Source organism: Pocillopora damicornis, chromosome 13, assembly GCF_964200805.1.
Source record: "Pocillopora damicornis chromosome 13, jaPocDami1.2, whole genome shotgun sequence".
NCBI lineage: Eukaryota > Metazoa > Cnidaria > Anthozoa > Scleractinia > Pocilloporidae > Pocillopora > Pocillopora damicornis.
Genome location: NC_142682.1, coordinates 11,900,813 through 11,915,825, shown reverse-complemented (window position 1 = coordinate 11,915,825; position 15,013 = coordinate 11,900,813). Strand labels below are relative to the sequence as shown.

At 38.9% G+C, this 15,013-nt stretch overlaps 1 protein-coding gene across 1 annotated transcript; it reads left to right on the top strand.

The window, feature by feature from the left end:
* The first annotated feature begins 6,627 nt into the window (after positions 1-6,627).
* LOC149035503 (uncharacterized) lies at positions 6,628-15,013 on the top strand. The gene is made up of 7 exons (XM_089191924.1): positions 6,628-6,758; positions 7,510-8,019; positions 8,609-8,731; positions 12,134-12,262; positions 12,931-12,992; positions 13,526-13,778; positions 14,822-15,013. The coding sequence occupies exons 2-6, from the start codon at positions 7,527-7,529 to the stop codon at positions 13,769-13,771; spliced, it is 1,053 nt and encodes a 350-aa protein (XP_089048050.1). The 5' UTR covers positions 6,628-6,758; positions 7,510-7,526; the 3' UTR covers positions 13,772-13,778; positions 14,822-15,013.

Here is a 15,013-nt window from a genome sequence, read left to right as displayed (position 1 = left end):
GGCCAGGGTATCCAAAACTTCAAAAACGGGCTTGCACCCACTTTCATCAACAAAATTCCAAATTTAGTGAAATAGAAGCCGAACAAGGTCAAATTACAGCCACCTAAAATGTCCATACCTGTGGCCAAAAAAGGAAGTGGCGAGGGTCCTTAAAACATTTATTTGTGATTCAAAATTTCCTTTTTAATGTTATCGTTTTTTTCGCCTCTTCCAGTGTCAGGGAGTGAGTCACTGATAAAATGGCGTCTCTAATGAATATATCAAACCCGGTAGGGTCAGGAAACAGGAAATCGCTGATCGTCTGGGGTTTTCCCCGACATATTAAGCTGAAAATGAAATTGTCGCCGAAAATCCCTGATTGCACGCTGGAAATTGTATCTTTCAATCATTGCTTTAGATCACTTTGATCAGATTTGTTATAGAGCTTTTTGGAATTACCAATTTTAGGATATCGGCGAATTTATTTCGTCGTTAGAAGTTTCATTAGCTTTCATTTTGCTGAGTTTTGTTTACCGCAGTACTGTTTCATATATATTATACGTTTATACAAATAGTAATATTGTTATTGAAGTAGCGTGTTACATTTGTTCATTTCAATTCTTATAGCGCCGTAATTACAGGCGTTGTTCACGTATTTTGTTTTTATCCCAAAATTGACTGAAGCAAACGACCGGTTGTAAATGTGTTTCGAAATAAAATGTTAACCTTTTAGAAGAATTGGCCAAAATTTTAACCGTTGGCTGTAAAAGCCATCACTCCATTGGTAACCACTGCACTGTTTTTAAAACAACCATAAATTAGCCACCACTGCACAAACTGTTTGTAAACACTTTCCGGGTGCTTCACTTCCTCTTTACCATTATTAAAAATGGCCTAAGGGTTTATGTTAACATATCACGCGGCGTGCTTCAATAATTTGTCAGTTTGCTTGTGGGAAACAACAGCCTAGAATCTGCAGACCAACCAAACGCGTGCATGTTTCCGTAAATGGGCACACGATCAAAGGCCCTACGTAGAAATAGACAAAGAGAGATGCTTAATTTTAAGGCTGCTCGTGGGGTTAATAAGAATTTTGTCTTTCACTAACGTGGTTTCAGAAACAAAAGAACAACCGGAATAATGAAAAAAAAGAGGGCAATCAGTCAAACGCTCTGTATTTTCCTTTCTTTTCTGATTAGCGACCACACGAATGCTACCCTTGGTTAGTTTTCGAATAGAGTTGCAGAACACATTGCATACATATATAGATATAATTATGTTAATTTTATTCTTATCTTAAAATTATCTTATCTTGACGCGAAAGAAACCCAAAACCCAAGCAGGCGACAGGGAATAATTAGACAAAGCCACTATATTGCTTTTAATTCAAATTATTGAAGAATGAAACAAACTTGCTTTTTACTGACCAAACTAATGACCCTATACACTGGCAAAGCAAAATCGTACCGGCCTATCCAACTTCTTGCATGCAACATTCCCCGCTCAGTTATTATAGATTTAACTGCAAAATATCCAAAAGGAAAAAATCAAACTAGCGCCGAATTATACCATTCAGCCTTTTCCCACAAAAACAGCACTCCTGGTACCCTTTTGCAATCCATTAAGCCAGTCATATTAGGCAAATCATATGATAATATCATTAATCCAAACAACAAAACGTTTAAAAAGAAAAGTATATATAAAAGGTACCGCTCTTTATTTATCAGACTTCTCCGGCTCCATTATATTTTGGTAACTCTTCTGTCTTTCATTTTACTTTCTTTTTAAAGATTGCTTTTCTCCTTTGGGAATGGAAGATGGAGGTATCAGGGATATAGATATTCGTGCTACGTCTTCTTTGAATGCAAGTGCTAGTGCTATTCATGGTAGACTGAATCATACAGGAGGCTATGGGGGGTGGTGCCCTGATCAGCAGCCGTATTATAATTATAACGGTACAATTCCTATCCGTAAGGAGTTTATTCAAGTCGAATTTCTCAGGCCCTTTCGAATTAAAGGCATAATAACACAGCCCCGCGCTCGAGGTGTGGAAGGGATTTGGAGGTTCTTGGTTTCGTACAGACAAGATCAAGAAAACAATGAAGCGTTTGCTTGGTTGCTTGATGGAAGATCATACAAGGTAAGTCATTTCAAGGACCTTCATAAGGATGTTTTTTTACGAGCAGCCTTAGCTCGCTAATCAATAACGATTCTTCTATTCATCGACGCTCTTAAAGAACGATACTATTTCGCAACGGTCAAATTGCAGAGATTGCACGGAAATTAACCTCTAAGATTGATGGAGTTCCTTCAGTCTTTAGTTGGAGTGGATATCCCAAGTTATGCTATTGCCACGGATATCAAACTGTTTTCTCATTCAGGATCGGAGTCGGTGATCTCTCCATGTGTTCGAAATTTTGCAGCGTGAGAGCGACCAGGGGCGCTTTCCATTCGACCAAAATTTTCGAGATTTCCGGTTTGAAATCGAATGGAACGGGAAAAGCTCCGGGATAAGTTTTCGAAAAGTTAGGAAAACGTTTTGAGTGTGCCCTCTTGGATGGAATTTCCGGAATTATCGAAACCAAAGTGTGTGTTCCATCCGCGACAGATGTTGGGTGTAGTCTTTCTGCCGAACCTGAATTCACGTGGATACATGGGAATAACAACAACTCGCACGTTTCCCTGGTCATCCGCAGGTGGTTCTCGAACTTCACCAGAAAATAGACAGGAATTGTAACTTCGAAGAACCCATCCACGCGACTATGCACAAACTATTTGCATAGTAACCAGATACTTCACATAGGTGGCTTCCGACCGATCAACCAAGGAGGTGTGAATTAGTCGAACGGATGCGTCTTTTTCCGGAGGCGTCAATCTTAACCTTTGGCATTTCAAAACTCACGTTCAACTTAAAAACTTCTTTTCAGAGTACCCTTGTAAACACTAGTTGAAATGGATTCACACCGAAATACGGGTATTCTAAGCACCCAAGCATCTCCATTGTTTGAACCTTTGGCATTTCAAAACTCGCGTTCAACCTAAAAACTTCTTTTCCGAGTACCCTCGTGTAAGCACCAGGTGAAATGGATTCACAATGAAATACGGGTATTCTAAGCACCCAAGCATCTCGATTGTTTCAGGTAATAAACCTTTGGCATTTCAAAACTCGCGTTCAACTAAAAAACTTCTTTTCAGAGTACCCTTGTGAACACCAGGTGAAACGGATTCACACCGAAATACGGGTATTCTAAGCACCCAAGCATCTTGGTTGTTTACGGGTAGCGAAATGCGGCATTCCAAGCAGCGAGATTTATCGCGCGTCATCGTATGGCTCCAGACAGAAATCATCAGGCACACAACCATACCTTAACGCCAAATTGGTCAGGCCGGCGAATAGAATTTCTTTTTCGCGAAGTAATACACAATTAAGACTTTACATTCAAGAAAGAACGATAACCCCTTTTTGCCGATAACTCAGAATACACTCATACCTGCGCACGGAAATTTGGCGGGATTAAGTTCCAGCGCTTACCTGATGTCTGGGACGTAACTGATTTGATATTTCTTACTTAAAGAGCTCCTTAGTATAGACGCAAGAAATGTGTTATCAAAATATCAACCCAATCGTTTCAAGCGTTAAATGATACTCCAGTATCTCCAGAACATAGTGCAGTCAAAATCTCTCTCGAAAACAAGGTCCTCGCCTCGCGGCCCACCGGCCCCATGCTGACTCAGAGCCAAAGGTGTTATCAGAGTGGAATATTAGTTAGCTGAAACAATTTAACTTTGGTATTATCGTGGCAGAACAGACAATCGCTCTTTGTGTCACAAACCAATAAATCTGTAGATACAACAACTGTTGCTTGATAGTCATATCACGCGGTCTAAACAGGCTATCCTCAAATGTCACAACACGTTAAGGCTTAGCTAAGCCGTTCTTGTCGCTGAATCATTCTACAATTGTGGAAATTACCATTCATGCTATGATAACGTAATTATTTCCAAAGAGAAAATTATGCGAAGGAGTCCTAAATTTACGTAGCACTCCTAACGAGCGAGGCGCACGGATATATGCGCCTGTTTATATTTACGGTGGCTTCATAGGATTTTCGGTGAACGTTAATGCGCGCGCCAGCGTATTGTTTTTTTTAGACAATTTTTTCACGTTTTCGCTTTTCTATGTTATTAAAAGCTATCAAAAGGCGATGAGCAAGGTTCGGACTATCAATCGTTGGCCGTAGTAAATGTTAAGAAAATTATTTTCGCTATTAAGCTAAGGCTCCAAGAAGGGAGGCGCTCGCCAGTGATAATTTGGCTTTACCTTTGATTTTCTTCAATTATCTCCGGTGAAATCTCTCATAATTTTCACATGTTGTGAAAATTGCCCTGGCGATCATTTAAAAGCCGCAAGAAAAAGAAGATACGAAGTGAGTTTTCTCGCTGTTCGCAATTTTGTGTTTTCTTCGTCTATCTCAGTTTGGTTCTATGAATTTTTTTTAATTAACAGGCACAAGAAAGGTCACAAATATGTTTAACGGTTCAGCAAATCTTAGGTTATTCCATCGAAGGAAACGCAATAAATTTTACTCGAAAGATCCGTATTTTCTATGTTGCAAAACATTACGTAATGGAATAGAAATTCGCTAAGATCGGTATTTGAGCATGCGTAGAATTTCGAATTGCGGACCACGAGTATTCGATTGACATGTTTATTTCGGACTTGCGAAATTCTTGGACACTACTGGACATCAGTGGCCCTGTATTCTATAGTTGCTCCGTGCAAGATAATGAGGTACATATCTTTAAGCCATTCATTTCGAGGAATCCTTGCAAGCCTCATCCAAATGCAGCATTATGGCAAATATAATTCTCATAGTACGTGTCACTCGGTTATTATTGTTGTAAAAAATAAAAATTGTTCATATTTACCTCGCTTACAAAAATTAACATTCCTTGAGGCCTTGTGCAAATGTTTGTATGTCAACCACTTGAGTTCCTTGTAGATTTTTAGCTGCCGTCTGTTGGTGGAAAGCAGAGCCACTTTTGAGACCTGAACTTCACGATCGATCAAAACAATAATATTTATCTTCCGGGGATGGAAAAAAGCAAATATCCTGAATATTCTAGGTTACTTACCTGAGATGACCTTAGAGCCCGTTTTGTAGTTATTTTTTTCATTATTTTTGAGGTCTTCTCGAAGCGACCGAACGCGCCGCGGGTGTTGTGTAAGCCTTTTTCAGGCGTAAAAGGCATAGAAATACATCGAGTGTCGTTGCTGGAATCCCCAGAGTCCATAATGTGGATAATTACTGTTTACACATCTCTTCTCACGATTGAAGCCAAACACCTCACTTTCACTTGCTAAATGAGTCCTTTCGCTTAACATTGACAAGCCAATGGATCCTTTTACGCTTCCCTGGTGAGAATTTTTCCTAGAGCAAAGCTTGTCATGTATTCTGGAAATAGTTCTGTTACGTGTAAGAGATTGAGAGGGTTAGTTTAGTGAGACGTCGACATTTCGACTTGTTCAAACTTGTGAGCAAACAAATTTCGATTTCAGGGGTACGTTTAAGGAAACCGTGGTGCGGTGGGGGCATTGCCACATCTTTGGTCTCATTATGTAAACTTCGTTTTTAACAAAGAATTTTTGGCCCTGAGGAAAGCCGTAACAGCGTAAATTACGTTACATCAATTTACCTATGTCCGATATTGCCAATTAGCTTCTGACACGTCACTCGCCTCTCACGCCACCCCGTCAGGTTGAAGAATGATTGGCAAATCCAATCGAGCTCGTTTGTCGAAATTGTCAAGTCAGTAAATGCTTAAGGTGTTTATATAATGAGCAAAATAGTAATGGGTTGCTTTTAAAGTATACTGATGAAATTTCTTTTCTCGTATTGAACTCAATATCTCACGAGTATGGCTAGTTCACCCGTGCGATATTTGGTTGAACACTTGAGGGAAAAGTCCATATCTACGCGCGCCGATGCATTATTCTCTATGTAATAAAATGAGTTTATAATATGAATTGGCGTCCGTAACGAAATTTTAAAGCCGACGTTTCGAGCGTTGGCCCTTCGTTAGAGCGAATCCTTTCAGAACAACAACAGAACACTTTACCACCTACCGTGAAAATTATGAAACAAGGCTTTTATCGAATCGCGTGTAAGGTTTCAGAAATAGTAAATATCGCTTGAGGAATATCACCGGATATTTCCCGGTGTAACTGAGATCTCGTGGGTCTCGAGATGTATTTAGAAAAATTGAATGGTGAGCAAGTGAAAATGTTTTACGGCTTATTCATGGCTTATAGTTGGGCATCATGCACTGTTGTTGTTTATAAAATAATTCAAATAGTACGCGCGCTCTGTTGGCCATAAAACATTTTACATGAGCGTATATAAACACGGTTTTCGTTCCTCTTTCATTAGTTAGATTATAAAAGAAATGTAAAATGGTTTCCGTGTTTACAAAGCCTGACGTAAACACTTGGGAGGTTGGGAGAACACTCGATAAGCTGGAAAACAACTACGCTTCGCGTCGTGGTTTCCTACGCTTATCTCGTGTTCTCCCAACCTCCCGCGTGTTTACATCAGGCTATGTAAACACGGAAACCATTTTGCATTTCTTCAATATGTCTCAGGTCTTTGAAGGAAATAGCCTCTCGGAGTTGAAACCTCCACTTGTAGCTGACGGAATAAGAATTATACCTGAAATAAAGTTTCCTCGCAGACAGGTGTGCCTCAGGTTTGAGCTTCTTGGCTGTCAAATTGAAAGCGGTAAGCTTTTAACTTCCACTTAATAAAAATAATAATATAAATGATTTATAAGTGTTGTTTCTACAGAATATCCAACAGTGCTTTACAAGACTTGAAATTGAATAATAAGATTTATAAGTTACATGATATCATAACTTCTATAGAAGAAAAAAAATCAATTGCTTAAGGCAAGCCATCTGATATTCCATAGAAATTTTTTTCCATTGAAGTGATTCATCAGACAAAAAATGTTATGAAACGATTTTTTAAAAACTCTCCTTGAACGATCCTCACCAATGTCGGTTTGGAAAACTACAACCAAAAAAGAACAGGTCACTGTACCTGCTTTAGGGGTATGGTGGGCAATCTTACTGTATTTATTCATGTCCATATATCAGACATGGTTTGGTGCTACTCCGCGGGTTTAAAGATTAAATGAATGTAACTGAGAAGTTCCAATTCATAGACTCACGTTTCGATACTCCCGTCTGGTGCCTTCATCACCCCTGATGAAGGCATTAGACAGGAGTGTCTAAACGTTTGGTCTGTAAATTGTAACTTCTCGGTTACATCCATTAAATCTTTAAACCAGACTAGGATCAAACCATGTCTGATTGTCCACCTGGTTGGCATGTGAACTTTAATATGTCCATATATATTATTCTTTAGAAACAAATTATCACGAGTTTATCACGAAATCTCATTTCCTGAATAGTTACTGTCATTGTTAAATGAAAGCCTAACATGACATTTCCACTTATTACTTAATTAGCGATTGTCACGTACGAGATGCTTCAAGGTAACTCCCTGGACGGGAGATACAACTTCACTGATTCAAGCTATGATGGTTTGACTGAAGGCCGCCGTCTAGTCTCTGGATTGGGAATGCTTACTGATGGACGATTGGCCAGTGAAAATCTTACAGTAAATAATCGATTGGGTTGGATTGGCTGGAATATGAAAGAGACCCCTAAACCTTACATAATATTTGATTTTTTGAACAAAAGAATCTTCACTTCAGCTACTTTCCATTGTAACGTCAAAGACCAGACACACATCAAGTTGTTTTCCAGAGTTGAAATGAGGTTTGATAAGACAATGTCGAATGATTCTCCACCTGATCTCATGCAAGAACTCAAGGAAATTTCCATTCCATCATCATCACCATCGATAACCTGCAATGTTACAGTTGACCTGTGCCGCCGTGTCGGGAAGTCTGTAAGGTTCAACTTTACCTACAGAGGACAATGGATATTAATCAGCGAAGTTATCTTCAACTCAGGTAAGTTAACAGATCTCTAAAAGAAAATTATCATTCCTGGTTCTATGGCATTTCGCCAACCCTTACAGGTTTTTTCCCCTAAATTTTCGAGAGAAGCCTTTGCAGCTTTGTTATCTGTTCTTTTCACCGTCTGGTCGAGACCGCTTTCAGAAAAACGGTTTCTTCGGTAATGCGGTTTGACACCACAAGCAGCAAAAGTAAATCAACATTTCATGATTTATGTTAATGATTTTTTTTTGTTTTCATTTATTTAATTATTAATTTTTTGATGTGGAAATGCAATAAATAGTATGTGAAATTAGTTAATAGTCAATTTCCATTGCATTAGTTGAAAAAAAAATTAAATTCAGTTTTCAATTCGTATACTTTGGCTAAATTATTACCTCATTATGGTTAAAATGATTCTTTAAGGGGTGTCTAATAAAGGTAACATGGCAGTGAACTGCGTTTAGCAGTCCTGTCCTATTATACTGCGTGTGATTATGTGATTGGTTCGACAATTATTATTAGACTTGCAGAGTTGGTCAATCTTTATTTCATTGAGATGTATTTAGTCAAATAAAGTAATGCCTATCTTTCATTGTTACAGAGCCACTGGGAGGAAGGTCTCCCCCAGCAGTTTATTGTGTTCCAAGTACTACACACCCTCGATACACAAGTAGTACCTCGGAATACAGCGCAAGTGCTATTAGTAGCACCACATCAACTGGAAGTGAGACATACGAAAATTATTTTATTGTTTACCTTCATAATTCTCGTGCTAATTCTGTTGTATCCCCAGTGTCGGTGTTTCAACTGCCCAAGAACCTTTCCAAAAGCTATATACGGCATACAAATTAAAAAATACTCATATCTACCTGACTTTTCCAGAGATAGAAAAACAACCAGCTCATCTGAAACCGTATGGCACGTAGTGCTTTATCATAAAAGAATCAAACACTAAATCAACCAATCGGTCAGTTCATCAAGCGTGTTAACAAATAACCAGTCCGTTATCTAGTTACACGGTCTTTCCGTTAGTCAGTTAGTCTAGTATAATCTTTATTTAAGCACGAAACAATTCATCAGCAATTACATTAATTAAAACTATTTAAAAATTAAAACACTAACTAATATTTAAAAGCTGTTTTCCGTGAATGCCGTGCGTTATAGAGTGGCATTGATCTTGCGTTTAAATAACCCCAGAGACTCTGTGTTCCTTATATCACATGGAAGACTATTCCATAATGTGGCTCCACTATAGCTAAAGCTTTTTCGATAATAGTTAGTGCGAGGTAGAGGAACATTGAGTTTATTTTCAGAGTCCCTGAGGTCATAAGCAGAGTTACGCCATTTAAACTTAGAATTAAGATATTCAGGAGCTAGCCCGTGCAGACATTTGAAAACCATGGTAACTCTATGAATTTCCTGCTGGCTTGTCAGATTTTTCCAACTTAAAAATTCAAGTAGCTTAGTTGCATCGGCATCATAGCTGGAAAATGTCAAAACACGGGCTGCTCTAATCTGTAATTTCTGCAGCTTATCTCGTAGCGTTATCCCACAGCTACCCCAGACAATGTCACAGTAATCAAAGTGAGGTTTTACTAAAGCTTGGTAAAGCAGATGTAAGGTCGATGCTGGGATCAGATGCCTGACTCGCTTTAGGCACCCGATACCAGAGGCAATCTTTTTTGTTAATTTTTCGATGTGACTATGCCAATCGAGCCTATCGTCTATAATCACACCAAGCGATTTTGTAGAAGTAACCTGGCTCACCTGAGTGCTGTTCATTCTAATTGTTGGTGAAGCTGTGAGAGTACCCAGTCTCTGCCTTGACCCTATTAGCATGAATTCGGTTTTTGTCATATTCAGTGTGAGTTTATTCGCTTGTAGCCAGTTGAAAACGTTTGTTAAGTCCTCATTCAGACAAAGCTGTATACTCTCAAGATCACCGCCCGCATATGTAAGGTGTGTGTCGTCAGCATACATCCTCGGCTCACAATTTGATAAACAATTTGGAAGATCTTTGATATACAATAAAAACAATAGTGGACCGAGGATGGTCCCCTGGGGGACGCCGCAAGTTAATGAGCAGCTGCTGGACAGCGACCCGTTCACAGAACATTTCTGTGTGCGGTTTTCCAAGTATGACTGAAACCATTTGAAAGATTTGCCATGTATGCCATAATAGTTTAATTTCGATAGGAGGATCTGATGATCAACAGTGTCAAAAGCTTTTTTCAAATCTAGAAAAATGACTCCATTGATTTTCCCGTTGTCAATATTATATGCCCAAGAATCTGTCGCTTCCAACAATGCTGTTACAGTTGAATGAGTAGCACGAAACCCTGATTGATTTTGATATAGAATATCATGTTCTTCCAGATAGGCATACAATTGATCGTAAACTATCCTTTCAAACCCTTTCGCCACTATTGGAATCACCGGTATTGGGCGGTAATTGTTGACATCATCGCGGTTACCCTGTTTAAAGAGAGGTGTAACCCTTGCATATTTCCAATCATCTGGGAACTTCCCTTGGCTAATAGATTGATTGAAAATATCACATATCGGCACACAAATAAGGTCAGCGCATTCCCTGATAAACCTAGCAGATATTGTGTCAAGGCCCGTTGCTTTTGACTTGTCTAGTTTATTTAAAAGTGAGAATACTTTATTTGGATTAGTAGGTTGGAGCTCAAACCGTTTATCTGTACCGGCAAGATATCGTTTATAGCTACTACTATCAAAATCTATCTCACTGGCAAGTTTTGGACCAATATTAGCAAAATGGTTGTTGAATTCGTTTGATAGCTCCAGTGGATTAGTTATCGTTAATCCATTCACTTTTAGTGATGTCACTGACATTTTCCCAGAAAAAAGTCTGTCTATCGGTCGGTCGGTTAAATAGTCAGTCGGCGTGTGCTACAACCAACTAAGCTGCTATCATCTTCTACGGAGCGACTACTGCTATTACAGAAAAGAAGCCTGAAAATTATTTTCTGTACTTGGTAAAATTGCAGCTCATCTGCGAGGAACATTGTTTTACTTGATTTTCATCCGCAGGTCAAATGAAATTTTTTTCAGTTGGATGATGAAAAGATTTTAAGTAATTGAGCAGATCATACAAAGAGTAACGATCTGTTTTCATTCCGTTGTAAAATTTTGGTGCAGCCATATAGAGCAAGCCATCGTTTGTGTAGCGAGCTCTATTTAACAAATAGAGAAGCCTTGACTGTGCTCTGTTCTGTTATAAAGTTCGGATATAACGCGCGCTGTCATTGGTTGAAAGAGCGTGCTCTATGAGAGTTTATAATAAAGTTCGGATATAACGCTATATACGGAAAAATATAAGGAAAAAATATAAGGAAAAACAAAATAGACATTCCGAGTTTTAAAGATTTTCACGCTCAGTTAGATTGCAAGCTTACGTATGGTAATAAAAATCAAACACAGCCCACACTCGTAAAGTATATAAAGTTCAGTGTTCAAAAACAAAACAGAAGAAAGCAGAAATGATGAAAAATATAACCAAACGGGCATATCTGTTAAAATTCATACTAACCATGACGGTGTCTGATCGAATATGATCATGCTGAAGTCCATCGCGGCTCGCTCATTATGGCGATCTCCGGTCATCACAGTAAAGCAAGCCTCAGAAACTACATCGGCCGCCCTTCGAGTGAAAAAATAAGAGCTTGCTCTGATATCCTTTCCGATGCGTTGAGTGGATGATGCCCGGCTTTATTTTTGTTGTTTGTTGGATAAGGAACTAAAAGGTCAATGTCGATAGAAAAAATTGGGAAGTTCTTCGCGGGTTTCTTCCATATTTCAAAGAGAAGGAAAACTGCACTGCAGCTTCACAGGACGTAAACTCTGAAGCCAGGTAAATAAAATGCTCACGTCATCTTATTTACGCACGGGCGTGCGTAAATAAAAATTTTGTTCATAGCAGCTGAATAGGACTTATACAGGGCAAGCACGCGCGCTATGTTATAAAGTACAATTTGGCAGATGGCGTGACAGCTTTAGCTCAGCTCTATACTCTATAGTCTTATAGAGCACGTTCTTTCAACCAATGACAGCGCGCGTTATATCCGAACTTTATTATGATAATGAGTCTTTTTTTTTTTAGCCACCGTCGCTCTATCGGCCAAGGGACCTGATTGGGTGATATTAATCTCATCTCTGACAGTGCTCTTCGTCATTGTAGTAATCCTCGGTATTGCTTGGTCATTCCGACGGAAGAGACGCCAGAAAAAAGGTAATACATGCATCATAACCTGTCAATTCCTTTTCAAAATAAATGGATGGCAAGAGAAGAATTTCGTTCAATTCGGATGTTCAATCTATTTCAGAATACAATTTTGTGTTCAAAATTACTTTGAAGATATAAAATGATCTCTAACTTGCAAGGGTACTTTCAATCAAGTGTCTAAACTAATCCAGGACTGCGTCGTTTTGTTTCCCTTCGCTATGTTTATTATTCAAACATAAAATGGGCCCTGCACAAATCAATCCAATCAATTTGGACAGTTTACCGATGTCCTTTTCTTCTGGTGAGCCATTGTGATTGCTTTAGCTTTGCTTTCAAGACTCTCCGATGAACTGCGCTCGTCTAAAATAAAACTATGCTATTGAATCCACACGACCACATTATCTCCCTCATTAATGACGGTAATAGGATAAGTGGAGTGTAATTCGGTCTGTAATCATACGAGTGATTAACAAAATCGCTACTCACGACTATGATTGCAGACAGAATTGGACGACACGAAGTCCTGTGACTGATTAATCAAAACTATGAAAAAATTTGAAAAAAGAAACTAGACATAAAAAACGGCAGTTAACTTGGCGAAATGCGAGGCAACAGCATGATGTGTTAACTGTCCCTTTAACTGTCCGATTACATTGTCTGATTACACGATCAAGATACGGAAGAACCTGCCCGAAATGATTATGAAGAAATTGAGCTGTCTCCACCTGCGATGATGGTATGTTTATGTTTTCATTCAGTAAGGGAAGATTTCACTGATTTCGAATAATTAACAGTTATTCATCACCGAGGTGGAGGTAAAGATCCAGAACTTTCACTGACACTGAGGTGTATAATCACTGGATACAAGAGATGATAATCTCTTGTTTTAATACATAATTATGCTTAAAGATCTACGTTAGTGTATTGCTGATAACGTGTCGATGGAACTGGTGAGGTCAGTGGAGGTCGGTGTCGGTGGAGCGTTCATACCTTGTTAGCCATTATCACCTATCTTTCACACATCCTTTTAACCAGGTAGATATTGCAGTACTTGTTGAACTCCTCAGCATTTTCATGAAAGAGTTAAGGCTTAGAATCTGGACCCAGGGCTTATCATCGCCGTATGAAACTTTGATTAGTACCCCAAAGGGTCTTTCACCTCTTTTAAGAGAAATGATAAGGTTATATTTTTTGTCATTGCCCTCGTTCACAAATCAGTTAATAAATCTTGTATTGATTATACACGTTTTGTCTTTGTGCTTCCCGTAGGTGCCTAGTGACCGTGCCCAGACTCCTGTATATGCCCAAGTGTCAAGCGCTTGTTCCTATACCTACACACACGCGTACACGCCAATAAAGACAAATAATGGGAAAGAACACGAGTACGTCAATCAGATAAAGACTGCGGACTACGAAAATACGTATATGCCTCTCACTAATCTTAAGATGTCAACAGAAGATTCTCGTGCATATGAATCGCTTTTGCCGTCTAAAGAGGAAGAGAACAACCTTTAGGGCGCCGGTGAATACACTTTTCTATGTTTTTATAAGAAACTTTTTCATCAGGAAGTTCAGGCTGAGATTGACCAAAATTTCAAGAACATACTAAGAACACACCCAGACTGAGAGTCAGTAAAGAACGGCTTTATTTTGCTAAATTTTTTTCGGTCGGAATATACAAATATATACATGCCTCTCACCGATGCCCGCAATACTAACATGTCAGCTGACAATTCGCGCGCTATGCATCGCTTTTGAAGTCTGAAAAAGATGACGATGGCAGTAAATACGTTAATCAAATGCAGGCTTTGAGGCCAGGTTTCCCGAGAAATGATGAAATTTAATCAGCATTGGTGTGACTCTTTTCGTTTTACAGCCTCTCTGATGGTTTATTTTTTTTCTTTCTGTGATTTTCTTTTGCTTAGGGTGCTACTGTACGATTTGTAAAGAAATCCATAAATAACACTTATTGCCTTTCGAAAAACCTATCGACATCACAGATTGTACTCTCAGTGGAACATTATTCGCGAGCTAATTAGCAGTTTCTGTGGGGGTAATCTAGTGTTCCACCCAGTTTTTGCGGCCTCCCTGAGAAACGAGCCTAAAAGAACGGGTAACTGGTGACGAGGATAAAGCATGTGGGACCTTGAACACTCAGTGCACACCCAGTGATTTTAGTCGGGAGACGTCTAAGATTTACAGTCACTGTTGCTTTTTAGTCAGTCTTTATGCGCCTTTTGAAGACAGAAGAGTAACAAATTTGTTAATTTCAAGTTTTTCGGAAAATTAATCATTTTCATGGGTTGTAACAATAACTCTTTCTTCACGGTTGATTGAGAAGCATTATTGTGTGAAATTTAAGTTTATTTCCTTTGTTTGAAAATCGAAACGAATCACAAAATGATTTCTTTTTGAAGTAGTTAACATCGTAGCAAACAGTGAATAATTTTTTACTAATCAGAATACATCCCCGAATTGAAATGCCTGGCCCTCTGTTTAATATTCAAGGAACAAAAAAGTATGACACATTGCACAGAAATTAGTGACTTCTCGCTTATATTTCAGATTTATGGCGACTTAAGCACCACTTTCAAGGGAATTCGGAGCGATTAAATGATGCCTGATGTTCCAAGTCTTCTGCTCCCTAGGCATGGAACTCCAGCGTACTGTCTGAAGATGATCACCAAAAATTTCACATCTAAACGTTAGAGCCCACATTATTAATGAGTCTAGCGCCTCTTTTTAGTCACCGACCAT

Bases quoted from the DNA above. Each gene is read 5' to 3' on its own strand.
- LOC149035503 (XM_089191924.1), top strand. From the start codon at position 7,527: ATGCTTCAAGGTAACTCCCTGGACGGGAGATACAACTTCACTGATTCA. The intron at 8,732-12,133 runs GTGAGACATACG...TTTTTTTTTTAG, and splicing joins TAGCACCACATCAACTGGAA to CCACCGTCGCTCTATCGGCC. The intron at 12,993-13,525 runs GTATGTTTATGT...TGCTTCCCGTAG, and splicing joins TGTCTCCACCTGCGATGATG to GTGCCTAGTGACCGTGCCCA.